The sequence below is a fragment of the Cynocephalus volans genome, chromosome 2 (assembly GCF_027409185.1).
Source record: "Cynocephalus volans isolate mCynVol1 chromosome 2, mCynVol1.pri, whole genome shotgun sequence".
Classification (NCBI taxonomy): Eukaryota; Metazoa; Chordata; class Mammalia; order Dermoptera; family Cynocephalidae; genus Cynocephalus; species Cynocephalus volans.
The window spans coordinates 60,433,196-60,448,378 of NC_084461.1; the positions used below are offsets into that span (position 1 = coordinate 60,433,196).

Consider the following 15,183-nt stretch of genomic DNA (forward strand, 5'->3'; position numbering starts at 1 on the left):
ACACTGAAGTATTCAGGATAAAGGGCTATAATGTATGCAACCAATTTTCAACTGGTTAAAAAAATGTGTGTGTACAAACAGTGATTCCACTTTTAAGTACAAGCATCTAGCTATTTCATTGTGCTTTTTAGGGTAGTTTTACCTAAGGATTTATTTATATATTAAAGTACATTTATTGTAAGTCACTTTCCTTTTGTTTCTTCTTTGTATTATAAGGGAATTATATTGATTTTAAAAATACTACGTATAGACAGATTATATTACCTAAGAATTTAATTTCAGGATAAGAAAAGAGTATTATAAAATATTTGTTGTAAAAAGGCTATACTAGGTCTCTTATAGTTAGAATCAGACTGTCAGTTCCTTACGGAGACGCTATGATTGCTCATCCTCTGATCTTCCACAGCGCTGCTTTCACTGGCCCCTGCTCTTACCCATTCCAGAGCTCACAACCAAATCTACTTGTACAACCACATTATCTGGGGAGAAAAGGATGATTTATTTGAAACCCCCAATAATGTAGCCATTTTAGACAGCTATGTCCCCTGCATTTATGGACAGAATCCACAGCCACACAGGGTCTTTACTCTTATCTAAGTCCAAAAAAACAATGAAAGAAAATCTGGGGCAAAATATTAGATCAGCACTGGAATCAGTCCAAAAATGACATCAGTCTCATAAAACTATCACCAATTTATTTACTTTATTAATGTCCCGATGCAATGATGTTATATATACCAAAGGACAAGCAGAACCGAAAGTCTGAAGTATGTACATTTTTAAAAAGTGCTCATGGGGTCAGTGATTTCTTTTAGGCCTTGGCATTTTATAAAAGAAAGGATGCTATCTATGTAATATGACAAAGGGAACAGACAGGGGAGGGTTATAACTAAGAGCCTGGAAAGACGTTAGCCCACTATCTTATGTAAATGGCTTACGTGAGATTCTAACTTTGCTTTCAAACCTATCACTTAGTAATGGAATACAGAAGAGTCAAAAGGGCTCTGAAGACCACAAGAGGAGCTAAGAAAATGAAGAGATTGACAATAAAAAAGGATGAAGGCATAAAATATAAAATTCTGTAAAACAGGCCATATGAAAACTATATGATAAAAATGGGCAAAAAACAAGAATTGTTTACATAAGGTTAACTGTCAAAACAAAAATGAAATATTAGAAATGTACAGAATAGCACAAGTGATTTTGCCATAAGTAAAAGTCTAATTCTTTTTATGACTTAAAATGTTCTTATTATATACATCATATGAATATATGATGGTAGACATATGGAATGACTGAAAATAACACATGTAATAGCTCAATAGGTACGTACCAAGGTCATAATGTTCTTTTTCTCTTGCTTCCCATTTGTGGCTGTCCACATATGCTGCAGAAAGCAGGCATCTTTTACCTGAAGAAAAAGGCAATTATTTCAACAGGCACAGGTTCATTATACATGTCTATTTTATTAAACACATCTTTGTCATATTTTCAACTACTAGATCATACACTTTAAAAATTCTAATAACAATAGTGCAACCAATATTTCACAATACTTAACTAATAGTTCACAATTCAATTCATAACGAAGTGTATTCAACCTCTAACATGCAGAAAAACTAAAATTTTTCGCAATAATTTTATGGGTATAAATGATAATTTTGTTCCTATAACTTTAGAGCTAGGAGCCATTTGTTGCCACCAAATTATAGACCAGGTGAGCCTCCAAACTCCGTCTTAGAACCCAAAACACCTGCTCTGCTTGTGCTCAACTCACTGATTGAATGCCTTATAAGCATTATTATCATTTGCCAGTCATAAAAACATTCCTTCTGACTTGGATCAGTATACTTACCCCTATTTCACATAAAGCTAAGAGTAGTATCTCACCCAGTGACCCAGCACTCTAGTCGCAAATAAGAGAAACTCAGTAAGCCCAATTTGAGGTAACACACAAGATGGCATAGCTGTATTCTCAGCACCTGGCACAAAGTCTGGCATACAGCAGTGCTCAATAAACATGAGCTCAAGGAATAAATGAGAATGAATGAATGAATGGCAATTTCATCAAAATTTAAAACTGTGCTTCAAAGGACACTCTCAGGAAAGTGAATGAACAACCCGAAGAATGGGAGAAAATATTTGCAAATCATTTATCTGATAAAGGACTTGTACCCAGAATATATGGACAACTTTAACAATTCAAAAATAAAAAAGACAACCCAACTGAAAGATGGGCAAAGGATTTAAAAAAAACATTTCTCCAAAGAAGATAAAACAAACGAAAAAAGGCAAAACAAAATCACCCGGAGACACCACTTCACACCCACTAGTATGACTACAATCAGCAAGCAACTACTGACAGCAGTTGGTGAGGATGCAGAGAAACTAGGACCTCATACTTCGCTGGTAAAAATGTAAAATGGTGCAGCTGCTTTGGAAAACAGTTTGGCAGGTCCACAAAATGTTAGTATGGAGTTACCACAAATCTCAGAAATTTCACTTTAGGTAGATACCCAAGAAAAATGAAAACCTGAGTCCACACAAAATTTGTACACAAATGTTCATAACAGTATTAGTCATAAACGGCAAAAAGTGGAAAGAACCCAAATATTTATCAATTGATGGAAGGATAACAATGTGGTATATCCTTACAATGGAATATAATTTAGCAATTTTAAAAAATGAAGTACTGATACATGTCACAATATGTTTGAACCTCAAAGACATTATGCTGAGTGAAAAAGATGCCAATCACAAAAGACCACAAAATGGAATTATAATACCACTTACATGAAATATCCAGAACAGGCAAATCTACAGAGACAGAAAGTAGATTAACCTTTGCCTAGGACTGTGAGTAAGAATCAGGAAAGCTTGGGTATAAATGGGGAGTGACTGCTAATGGGTATGGGATTTCTTCTTGGGGTGATGAAAATGTTCTAAAATTGATTGTGGTGATGGCTGCACAACAATGTGTATATACTAAAAACCACTGAACTGTATACTTTAAATGGGTGAGTTGTATGCCATGTGAATTATATCTCAATAACCCTGTTTTTAAAAAAAGAAAGAAAGAAAAAAATGGGACAAATGGTAGATAATTACCTAGAGAGCACAGCAGACCATAAGCCAAACATAACTAGATGGCATGGGGGCTGATTAAACACAATATTGGAATGCTATTGTTATTCCTTATCCACCTCCCAACTAAAAGAAATAAACAAATATAAACAATCTGTGTGGATTTATATATAATCCAATCATTCCCTTATCTTAAGCACAGATCAGACCTTTACTAGAATGTTTAAATTTGAGTTCTAAAATTTAAACCAAGATATGACAATAAAAAAAAGTTTAAGACTGTTTCAAAAGGGGAACTAAGATTTTTTTCTTAAATGTAACTGTTTAAGTGCCCACATTTCAAATGGATTATAACTAAAAAAACCCCTGGTATATAGCTGTACACCAATTCAAGAGTAAAGAGATCTGAGTTTTAGTAGTTAGAAAATTCAGATCCTTCAGTTATAAATGAAGCTAAACTAAGGACTCTGTATGCTCTAACAGTCTTTGACGGAGAACCCAAAGCATCAATTCAGATAACCTATTCATAATTTACAGAGCATTTCTATGCAAACTGAATTCTAATTTCTAAAACCAGGAAGATGTGCTGTTTCTGGGAAACAATGGCAGCATGTGAGCATGAGCTGAGGAGAGGCTGTTAAGTTATACTTGTGTATTCCAAGATACCAGTGACTTGCTTATTCTCTGATTATTACTTCATTCTCTACATCTTCATTCTAGCAAAACGAATATTCTATATTAAAAAGTCAGAAAAGGGCCGGCCCGTGGCTCACTCGGGAGAGTGTGGTGCTGAGAACACCAAGGCCCCGGGTTCGGATCCCATATACGGATGGCCGGTTCGCTCACTGGCTGAGCGTGGTGCTCACAACACCAAGTCAAGGGTTAAGATCCCCTTACCGGTCATCTTTAAAAAAAAAAAATAAAAAAAAAAAAAAAAAAAAAAAAAGTCAGAAAAAACAATGTCTAGATGATTGCTCAAGAGTTTTGAATTGAGAGATAAAAAGCTGGGAAGGTCCAAGGACCGACCCCTCCTTCCACAACTAGGCACGCTGCTGCTGCCACGGGGCCTGCCTGGGGTCTTGAGGCATGGAGCTGAGGAACCAACCCCTCCTCCCACAATCTGGCAAGGAGCATGCCCAAAATACCAATTTCATCTGGGTGGCCCACCACAGCCACAATAGCCACAGCTGCCGCAAAAGCTAGACACCACAACCACCATGCAGTGTGGATGGCCTGCCAGCCACTCCAGTGCACTGACACAAGGACAGTCACCAGTGGAGACCAAAGAAAAGAAGACGATGTCTTTCACCACAAAGCCCATTCCAGAGAGATAGAAGCAGCATCTGTTCTACAATAATAGTAGGGGACCTGAACACACCTCTCTCAGGACTAGACAGATCATCTAGGCAAAAAATCAACAAAGTAACTATTACTCTTTCAGAAGAAGAGAAGAAATCTAGGGTTATCAGAGGTGGGAGGGAGAGGGGGACGGGGAGAGACAGGATGAGGGGCATGAAGAATAAGTATGATTAGTAATAATATATATGCTAATAATATTGATTTGATCAACAAACATCAAACCCCCAAAATATGTAAAATCGAGTATGATTCAATTAAAAAAAAAAAAAACCCAAAAAACACAATGTCTGGCACATAGTGAGTGCTCCATAAACATTTGCTGAGGAATAAAAAATTTTTTTTAAACCTGGGAAGGTGCTGGTGGTGAAGACAGGACTCCCAGAATGCCCTGTATGCAGCTGTTCAAGGAAGCCACATGAACTCAAAAGAAAATAAATTACAGCTAGTAAGTTTACAAAAATTTACAACCTTTTTTTTCTGTTTTAAAAGAAAGTAATGAGTAGTCATTCTCCATATCTGTTGAAGCTATAATGAAAGGAAATGGGTATAAAGATGAAGAATTTAAAATTGGCAAATAGAAAGTTTTCCTAATAGAAACCAATGACAAGCATAGAAATGAGCTGCCAAGTATGGTAGGGAGAATAATGGCCCCCAAATACGTCCATGTTCTATTCCCCTGAATGTGTCAAAGTTACATGGCAGAGGGGAATTAAGGTTGCAGATGGAATTAAGATTGTTCATCAGCTGATCATAAAATGGGAGAATGGCCTCGATCATCCAGGTGAGCCCAATGTTATCAAAAGAGTACTTAAAAATGAAAGGAGGAGACAGAAGTCTGTTGGTTAGGGTGATATATGAAGGACAGAGTGTTGTGAAGACTTGTCTGGCCATTGCTCACTTTGAGATGGAAAAAGGAGGCTTCGACCCAAAGAATTCAAGTAGCCTCTAGAATATAAAAAGGCAAGGAAATGGATGCTCTCCTAGAGACTTCAGAAGGGAACCCATCCCTTCTGATACCTTGATTTTTAGCACAGAAAGACCCTGTGTCAGACTTATGACTCATAGAACTGCAGCACAATAAATCTGTGTTGTTTTAACCTGCTAAGTTTTTGGTAATTTGCTCCAGCAGCAATAGGAAAATAATATGCCAAGACAGACATTCCATTTTCTGAAAGCCTTTTAAAGCAGGATGTTCATCTTTCTGAGATACTTTACAAATGATATCATTCAAGGTTCTTTCCATCCTTTTATGTTAATTGGAAGGTCTGTATATTAACATTAGAAACAAAGAATTTCTATAAAGTCAGAGACAGAATATTAAACACAGTGGACAATACCAAAGTGGAACATCTAGGTCAGATGCTCAAACTTTAATATGTATATGAATCTCCTTATAATGCAGATTCCGATTCTGTAGGTTTGGGATGGGGACAGATTCTGCATTTCTAATAAGTACCCAAGTGGTGGTGATGATGCCAGTCCTTAGTCCACACTTGAATTAGAAGGGGGATAGACTGATCTTAGCCTCACTGGTTGAAGTCTCTGAGAATGTTTAATCCCACTCTGAATATACCATGCGAGAGTATACACAAACCTTTCTTGAACCTGCTTATGTTTCACTCAGTCAGCTATTGCATGGGGCAATAATATTCTCTAAGATAACTATCTACTACAAAAAGAAACGTTTTCTCCATTTAATTCTAAAAGACCTCCAAGAACCATAATTTCAAAGGTTGGTATAAATTGATTAGCTCTATCCATATCCTTACACATTTTAGTTATTTTGGCCTTAGATCAAATGTCATCAAACATTTTTTCTATTCAGAGGGAAGCAATGTGATTGTGGAAATAGACAGACTTTAGAGTCACAAAGTCAAACTTTGCCTTGCTAATAAATGCTCTGAAAATTTGGGCAAGCTGCACAGTATCTCTGAACCTCTTTCATCCTAAGTAAAATATGAAAATAATGCCTATCTTGGTATTGCAGTTTAAGTGAGGGCATATATTAATGTCCTAATGTCCACTACGTAATAGATGCCCAATAAGTTTCCTTCCTCTAGCCTCTTCATATATTTGTCACTTTTTGGGTTCATCTCAGCTAATTTTCCTTTCATTCTCTTTATCACTGCTGTGGATTGAATTGTATCTCCCAAAGTCTGTGTATTAGAAACTTAACCCCCACTGTGACAGTGTTAAGAGGGTGGGAAATCCTATTATGGTAATTGAAAGGTGGGCCTTAAAGAGATGATTAGATTGTGAGGAACATGCCCTAGTAAATGGATTAATCCATTGATGGTTCAATGATGGTCATAGGTATGGTTGTGAGGGTTTTAAAAAAAGAGCCAGTGAGGAGTTAGTTAGCTTTCTGCTCCACCATTCTGCCATGTGAGATCCCTGCATCACTGTCACCACCACCACCAAGGCCTTCACCAGATGTGTTCCCTGGACTTTGGACTTACCAGCCTCTGAAACTGTAAGCAATAAATTTCGTTTTCTTATAAATTATCCAGGTTCAGTTATTTCTGTTATAAGCAATAGAAATGGACTAATACGATCATTTTAGCTGCCCTCCTCCATTCTGTTGTAAGGAGAATCAATAGAAACATGAGAGTATTCTGAATATTGATTTGTCATGAACTTGTACAAAGTAGAGTATTTTTCCTCTATTCTTCTGTAAAGGATCAACATGTTTCAAGTTTCTTATCAGCATTCCCAAATCCTGAGTGATCCATGCTGCAGTATCTTATGTACTTATATCGCTTCCCTCACAGTCTCCAGTTCCTGACTTCAAGACTCCTTCCATCTATGTTCTAACTCAGCATTTGTTCGATACAACTTCCTCTGATGATGAAAATGTTCCATTGTGAGCTGTCCAAAACAGTAGCCACTAGTCACATGGGTCTACTGAGCATTAAAATGCAGCTAGTATGACTAACAAACTGAATTTTTAATTTTATTTAACTTTTACTAACCTAAATAGCCACATGTGCTAGTAGCTATACATTGGAAAAGCACAGGTGTAACTTGTGTTCACCAGTTCAAGCTAAGATCAAAATGCGAACTGGAAATCTCTCAATTCACCCTTATCTAATTTCCATTCCCTTATTAGAATGGTTGCCCCACATCAAGAACATACATCGGGGAAAGGACAGCCTCTTTAATAAATGGTGCTGGGAAAACTGGATATCCATGTGTAGAAAAATTAAAGCAGACCCTTACCTCTCACCATATGCCAAAATCAACTCAAAATGGATTAAACACTTAAATATAAGACCTGAAGCTATAAAACTCCTATAAGAAAACACAGGGGAAGCATTTCAGGAAGTAGGACTGGGCAAAGACTTTACGAATAAGACCTCAAAAGCACAAGCAACAAAAGAGAAAAATAGGCAGATGGGATTAAATCAAATTAAGAAGCTTCTGCAGAGCAAAGGAAACAAAATGAAAAGAAAACCTACAGAATTGGAGAAAATATTTGCAATCTATGCATCTAACAAGGGGTTAATATCCAGAATATACAAGGAACTCAAACGACAGTAAAAATAATAATAATCTGATTAAAAAACGGGCAAAGTCACTGCATAGACATTTCTCAAAGACATACAAATGACCAACAGACACATGAAAAAATGCTCAACATCACTAAGCATCAGAGAAATGCAAATCAAAACCACACTGAGATATCACCTTACCAATTAGACTGGCTATTATCAAAAAGACAGAATAACAAATGCTGGTGAGGAAGCAAGGAAAGGGGAACCCTTCAACACTGTTGGGACTGTAAATTAGTGCAGGCATTATGGAAAACAGTATGGAGATTTCTCAAACAACTACAGACAGAACTGCCATACGACTCAGCAATCCCACTACTGGGTATATACCCAAAGGAATGGAAATCATGCCAAAGGGATACTTGTACTCCCATGTTTATCACAGCTCTACTCACAATAGCCAAGATATGTAGCCAACCTAAATGTCCATCGTTGGAAAACTGGATAAGGAAAATATTGTGTATATACACAGATGGAATACTATTCAGCCATAAAAAAGAATGGAATTCTGCCATTCGCAGCAACATAGATGAGCTGAGAGAAAATTGTGTAAAGTGAAATAAACCAAGCACAGAAAAAGAAATATCACATGTCCTCACTCATTAGTGGGAATTTAAAAAAAAGCAAGCAAGAAACAACAATCACAATAATACACTGAACTTTCAAGAGGACAGAAGAGAACTGTGGTAACTAGAGGTGAGAAAGGCAGAGGGGGAATTGTGAGAAATTGGTCAAGGGTCACAAAGAATGATCATGTTTTGTAATGATGAATATACTAATTATCCTGATTTGATCATTACAAACTGTACACAGGTACTGATATTCAACTCTGTACCCCACAAATATGGATAATCAATTGTTTCAAAAAAGAAAAAAAAAGACATTTTGAAATATTCACAGGATTGCACTAATCACTGTGAGTGCAGCAGTTACATATGCAGAAAAGAAGTGCTGTGAAGGATTCTTGATTCCAATACCATGATCGTCAGTGAGGTGATGTAACTGAATAACTTTGGGAAATTCCAAACGAAATAAAAATACAATCTTCAATCTTTTACCAGAAAAAAAATAAAAATTAAAATTAAAAAATGGTTGCCCAAACATTATAAGCAACCTTGATACATACTCTCTCTGATCTACTATCCTGGGTCTTGTTTAGATGGAGAAGCATTTACTAGCAATCATAATTAAACATGTTAATAATAATACTACAACATCTAATTCTTATTGAGGTGCCAAGCTCTGTGCATATTACTTTGCCTAATATGTGATATTAAACATTTTCACCAGCTAGGTCAACCACTTAATCCTCAGAAAACTTCTGGTGGCCAACTATGAGGTTTCACACTGACATTTAATGGCTGTACCTTAGAAGTCTGAGCAAGAGTGTGTGTGTTGTTTTTTATAGGGGCTAGAGGAGGTAGGTTGGAAAGAGATAAGGAGGCACTGGAAACATCGAGTGTGATTGCTACGTTTAAATCATATAATCACATACGTCTGTCAGGACTACGTGGTTAAAACCATTGCAAATTTGACTTCTGTAAATACTTTAAAACTTTTTTCCAATGTTTCATCAGACTCACTAAGCAGGCTTTGAGTGGGCTGCCATTCAACTCATAACAAGGTACTTTACAAATAACTATTAGCATTTATTATCTACACGTGGAAAGTATAGCAAAGAAAGGTCAATCAAGAGTTGTGCCCAAGGTCATCAGTAAAGTGAAAATAATACTGAAAATTTCTTAGACGAAGTGAAAACCAGGGTTTCGGCCAACTGTGTGGTGGTGAGGAAAACATTTATCCGAAGCTCCTCCAAGGAAACCTCAGAAGAGAGAAAAATGTCACAGCCCCAGGGGTGGTCACATTTATGTTTCTCACCGTCAGCAAAAAGACGACCAACCCTAAACATATATCTGGCAAATCATACGCAAAATCCCTCAAGCCACAACCTTCCTTTCCTCTTCATACCTGTAGACGCGCAGAGGCCTTACCTCCCATTTCTGGGCAACCAAACACCCCAAACGGCTTGTCTAGCAACCAGATCCCAGAAGCATTTCCTCTCCTCTTGAAAGCCCATCGCTCCCTTCACTCAAAGAACATAGTAATCAGGGTCCTAATGAAGCAGCCCCCCCAAGGCAGCAGCCACCACCAACCTGTCGGGGAGAACTGAGGCAGAGCCACTTTCCTCGCCAGGAGGACCCCGCGCCGCACTATGGGGGCCGCCATCTTGGAACGTACCAAAAGGAAAGCCGGCCCGGAGGTTGCGGACAGAGGAAGGGGCGGGATCACAGCCTGTGGCGCCGACAATTGGACGAGTCCCGTTGGGCGCTCTCAGTCCAGGGCCGACGCTCCGCCTCTCTCCCCGGCCCCCGCAGTTGGTACAGCCCGGAACACTATGGCTGCAGCATTTCGGTCCTCGAAACGAAGTCTGCTGCAGGTGTTGCGGAAATCTGCGTATCCTGGGGTGGGAGGCTCCGGCTCCACTTGCTGCCGCTGTCCTCTTGGAGGTATCTGCGACCTCAAGCCGGAAGGAAGGGAGGGATGGGAGAAAAGGGAGTGTCAGACCCCAGCGGGCATCTCTTTGGAGGTAACAGCTCCTCAGTCACTCACTGGCCTGCAGCGCACCCTCTCACTCTAGTTGCGTGTGGGTGCAGCGGCGTCCCCTGGGGGTCGCAGAAGCCCCCGGTAGCCGAAGGACGGCTGGGATTTTGACCTTGGGGCTGTAGTGTTCCCTCTAATAGAGCGACGCTGCTTTCCAGAAACACCCCTTGGGTGTACTTTTCCGCAGGGTTTGAGAGAGGAGGTCGTAGACGTCCCGATTTTGGAGTCCCAGCTCTGCTGCTAACAAACTAAAAGACCTTGAGCAGGTGTCCTAATTTTCAAAATTATCCCTTAACATCTTTATGAGAAGGACTAAATTTGAAAATGCTAGTGAGTGACAAAAATACTTAACGTTCTGTGTCAGGCATTATCCTCATGCATTTTACATACATTAATTCCTTTCCTCCAGACAACATCCAGTGAGAGAGGTACCTTTCTTTTCTCCATTTACAAGTAATTTGCCCAAGGTCAGAGGGAACTGGTAGAAGGGGGATTTGAACAGGGCCAACAGTAGAGACAAGCTCGTGAATACTTCACTGGACTGCCTCTCCATAAGTAAATAGCAGTTTTTATTGTTACCTTGTTACTGCAGCGCGGAGAACTCTTTTAGCGGGTAATGCTTTGGCCAAGCTTCATTCATTTTACCTCATGTACAGCCGAGGATCCTAAAGAAAGGATGGTGTTTTGCAAACCTACTAAGCTGTGATCCAGTGATTTCTGGTGTATCTTGAAGATACCTACCTAGAGTGCACATCTGAGAGGCCATAACCTCCTCATTTCACAAATGACAAAACTGGGAGTTCAATGGTCACATTGTACGTTTTCCCGCTATACTACATGTGTATGCATCTCCTCAGATAAACCAAAACTGGATATGCCTGTTTTGCATTTAACTGGTAGCTGTCAGTTGAGGGTTTTTTTTTTTTTTTTTTTAATGTCCTTGTTACCCCTTAACCAGATGGCTAATGCCTGTTTGCCCTTAAAATCCCAGTTCCTTAAAATCAACCAGTCCCCATACACAATTAATCACTAGCTCCTTTGACACATGCAAACACAACTCTTGCTGAGATTTTCGTTCTCTGGTAGTTTGGAGATGTTTTTTCCCACCAGGGTTACTGTCATACTTGTACCTGTCTAGATGGCTAATTTATAATTGATGAAAATAAGATCAGTTAATTAGAGGCAATAAAGTGCTACTCATGTTATTGCTAACTACAAAACAGATTAAGTGATTTTACTTTTTTCTTTCTCTAATTTTAGCTAAAAGATATCTACTTTCAGATAATATTGTGAAATTAAAAGAATTTCAGCATAATAAGGTGGCTGTTGCATATAATATTCCTGGCACCAAAGGTAATGGAATCTATTTTGTTAATTCTTTCATCAGTCTGTTGTCTGAGCTTCCTGTCTTTATCTCTGTTCAGTCTCTTCTTCAATGACCTTACATATCATAGAAAAAAATGGAGACCATTTATTCTTAGTTTCATAGTCTACCCTTACTTTTCATCTCACTCTACTGCTACAAAACCTACAGGTCTCCTCTTACTTCTTCTCCCAGGAGTGCTGCGACCAGTCCTCTCTAGATCCGTGCCACTCAAAGTATGGTTCTAGGACCAGCAGCATCAGCATTAATTGAAGTTGATGGAAGGTGCAGATTGAAAGGCCTCTGATGATTCATATGCACAATAAAGTTTAAGAACTCCAGACGACTGGCTTTCAAACTTTTTGATGTAACCCTCAGTAAAAAATACATTTTATGTTGCCTTTCTACGTATCTACATAAATGTCTTTATATAAATGAAATCAAGTGAAACAAAACAGTGCTGTGTGTGATGATGCCTTTTAATATTTTTTACTTTGTGCTGGAAAAGTCAACGAAATCAAAGACTTCTTAAAAAAACAGGAGACTCTTGAGTGTATGAAATCTGAGATTTGCTTTGAAAATATCCAGTGTGTTTGGGGAGTACAGAAGAAAGGCAAAATATTGATCATTGTTGAGGCTGGGTGATGGGCACTTAGGGGGCACTATACTGTTTTTTGTACTTTCAGGTATGTTCAAAAATTTTTACTATAAAAAGCTAAAAACAAGAACACTACCACCTGAGTTCCATTCCCTTTCAGATTCTGAGAAATCTTGTTGCATTTATTCCTTCCCTCCTGCACAAAGTTCTTCCCAGTTCTTCAAACTCCTTTATTAATATATCCAAGACTTTCCTCCCTTTTAATAACTCTTGTTTTGTCCCTATGGGCTTTTCCAGCTGTAGGCCCAGCTCTCCTTCCTCTCCCTGCCAAATGTTTGTGAGCACCTGATTAACACTTCCCACCTCCAATCCTTCCTAGTAAAGTCCTCCAGAAATCAGTCTTCCCTCATTGCTCCACTAATCATACCGTTATACATTACCACCTATGGGACAAGAAGATAAGCCTTAGGAGTCGGGGAAAATATATTTATTTCTGGTTTAGTAAGTAGACTTAATCTAGATTGCACCCCAGTCTTTTTACCCCAGGAATCTTGGAGCTATGTTGGGTTTGCAGTTAGGGCTCCATGTCATTGTCTAGTTGTTATTTCCAATTCTCACGGTCTTCATAAGGCTGTGAACGTTATGCACATGTTCTGAAATGCAATTAATATAGTCAGTGCCAATCTACTCCACTGTCAGACTGCAATTTATAAAGTCCTCTCAACATTTAGCCATTTTAAGAACCCACAGTGGTACTCTGTTGTGTACCACATCATGTACATGCTCACCCTCCTGGCTTCCTAGCTCTTCCATAATGGACCCTACCCTCTATGGAGTCCAGTGTAGTTTCTTATTAGTCTAGGGATGGCTTGTCACTACAGCTTTCACCCCCAGTTCTATTCTGTTACTCATACTGATTCCCATACCTAGAATTCTCCCCCTCCATTTCTCCAACCGTGTTTAGCCCCTTCCTTTCTCACTGATACCCCTCTGCTTCCACCAAACCTGAGTCAAAACAGGTGTCATAATAGGACTCTTCTGTCCTGCAGTGTTTATGGTCATTCACATGTCACCTCCTTTGTCATTGTTTTTAGATATCTTTGCATAAATACATCTTGTCTTCCCAAATAGACTTTAAGTTCTTTGAGGGCAGGAAACCATACCTTACTTTTCCTGGTGTGTCTCATACCAAGAAGGATCCCTCTAAGTATGAATATAGGATAAGCTCTTAAATGTTGATCGATTTGTTTTAAAACACATTATATCTGTTGAAAATTTTGGATTCTTAATGTTTATTAAGAAGCATTAAGAGGTACAAGATGTAAAGTCATCCCTCTGAGATCTTTTAGATTGGAAATTGTTTAGAAATATTTAATAACCTAAAGCTTATTAGATGTAACAAGTGATGGAATAAAAATGAGAACAATAATGTCTCTATTTATTGGTGGATACTATATGGTAAGCCTGTGCTAAATGCTTTACATACATTGTCTCAGGTAACTCCACGAAGTTAGGTATCTCATTCCTCACTTTACATGTGAGAAATCAAGTCTTGTGGAGAAGGGTCTCCCCATAGCATGCAAGTAGCAGAGCCTAGATTTTAGCCCAGGTCATTCCATTTCTAAAACCTTTAACCATTATGTGGTTCTGCAGAGAAAGACTGGAAGATCGACTGCATTATCTCAAACCCAGTGGGTCTTTTCTTGCAAATCGAAAGCCTCAGCTTCTAGTTCTTGTGTTGTTAGTGTATATTGTGCCACTTTTTTCAGCAGCATCCTTTAAAACTCTGGGCCTTGGAACAAATCCCATAGATATTTCTTGGCAGCTTCTGACACTGAGAACAGTCCTGCCTTCTGGAAAGCAGATGCTTGGTACCTGCCTTGCATCTCACTCTGCGTTTTGGTGAGAATGCAGTCCATTCCTAGTGCTAAGAAGTAGTGTTTCCTTTTGGTATTTGTCCCCAGAGATGATTAGATACAAAGACAAGGGATAAAGATAGACTGTGATAACCTTGAAATGATTCTACCACTCAAAGAGGGTTTGCTGCTGTTTAGAGGACTGTTTTTTACCCTGCATTACATAGGCATGCTTACCAACAACTGAGTAGAGAAAGACCAGGATGAATGAAAGAGAAGTGAAGTTGAATCTAATGAAAGAAACAAGTATTCCTGAGTTATGTGAGTCAACCATTGTGGATAAACCTAAGTCACATTTTCCTTTCAGTTTTCCTGCTTGCTGCCCTACCAATTGACGGTTAAGGTATTCGGTTACATTTTCTTTCTTTTTCTCATGAGTCACCTATAGAATTAATTATTTGGGCTAAGCCTCAGTGACAATAGTCTTCAAACTTCAGTATACCTGAAGATCACCAAAGGAGTAAAAAATGCCTATTCTTGGGCTCCTACTCCAGAGATTCTGTTTTAGAAAGTCTTGAGTAGGACCTGTGCCTGTGCCTTGGCCCCTGTGACACAGATGCTTTGCTTCATGGACTGTCTTGTGACACTTGCTGCCCTAGAGGAGATCAGCCAGTGATGGGACCTGTGTGTCCTTGAGACCCTCTCAGTGCCCCTCCAGTAAGCCAGGTTCAGGCTTCCCCTTCTTCCTGAGGTCAGACCCTTTACAATCCC

At 38.9% G+C, this 15,183-nt stretch overlaps 2 protein-coding genes across 4 annotated transcripts in view; one reads left to right on the forward strand and one right to left on the reverse strand.

Annotated features, from left to right (window-relative positions):
* MRPS27 (mitochondrial ribosomal protein S27) overlaps window positions 1-10,222 on the reverse strand; it is a 93,635-nt gene extending 83,413 nt beyond the window's left edge. The window contains exons 1-2 of the mRNA XM_063086344.1: window positions 10,148-10,222; window positions 1,334-1,411 (exon numbers count right to left, since the gene is read on the reverse strand). Coding sequence (XP_062942414.1) covers window positions 1,334-1,411; window positions 10,148-10,220 — 151 coding nt within the window. The 5' untranslated portion in view covers window positions 10,221-10,222. The remainder of the gene's footprint in view (window positions 1-1,333; window positions 1,412-10,147) is intronic.
* A 155-nt stretch (window positions 10,223-10,377) lies between these two features.
* PTCD2 (pentatricopeptide repeat domain 2) overlaps window positions 10,378-15,183 on the forward strand; it is a 32,173-nt gene continuing 27,367 nt past the window's right edge. Inside the window, exon 1 of one of the 3 annotated variants that reach the window (XM_063087102.1) lies at window positions 10,378-10,501. In XM_063087102.1, the coding sequence (XP_062943172.1) occupies window positions 10,390-10,501 (112 nt within the window). In that variant the 5' untranslated portion in view covers window positions 10,378-10,389. Of the gene's footprint in view, window positions 10,502-10,534; window positions 10,582-11,883; window positions 11,949-15,183 lie in introns of those variants that run through there. The other 2 variants (XM_063087103.1, XM_063087104.1) reach the window with 2 other exon arrangements.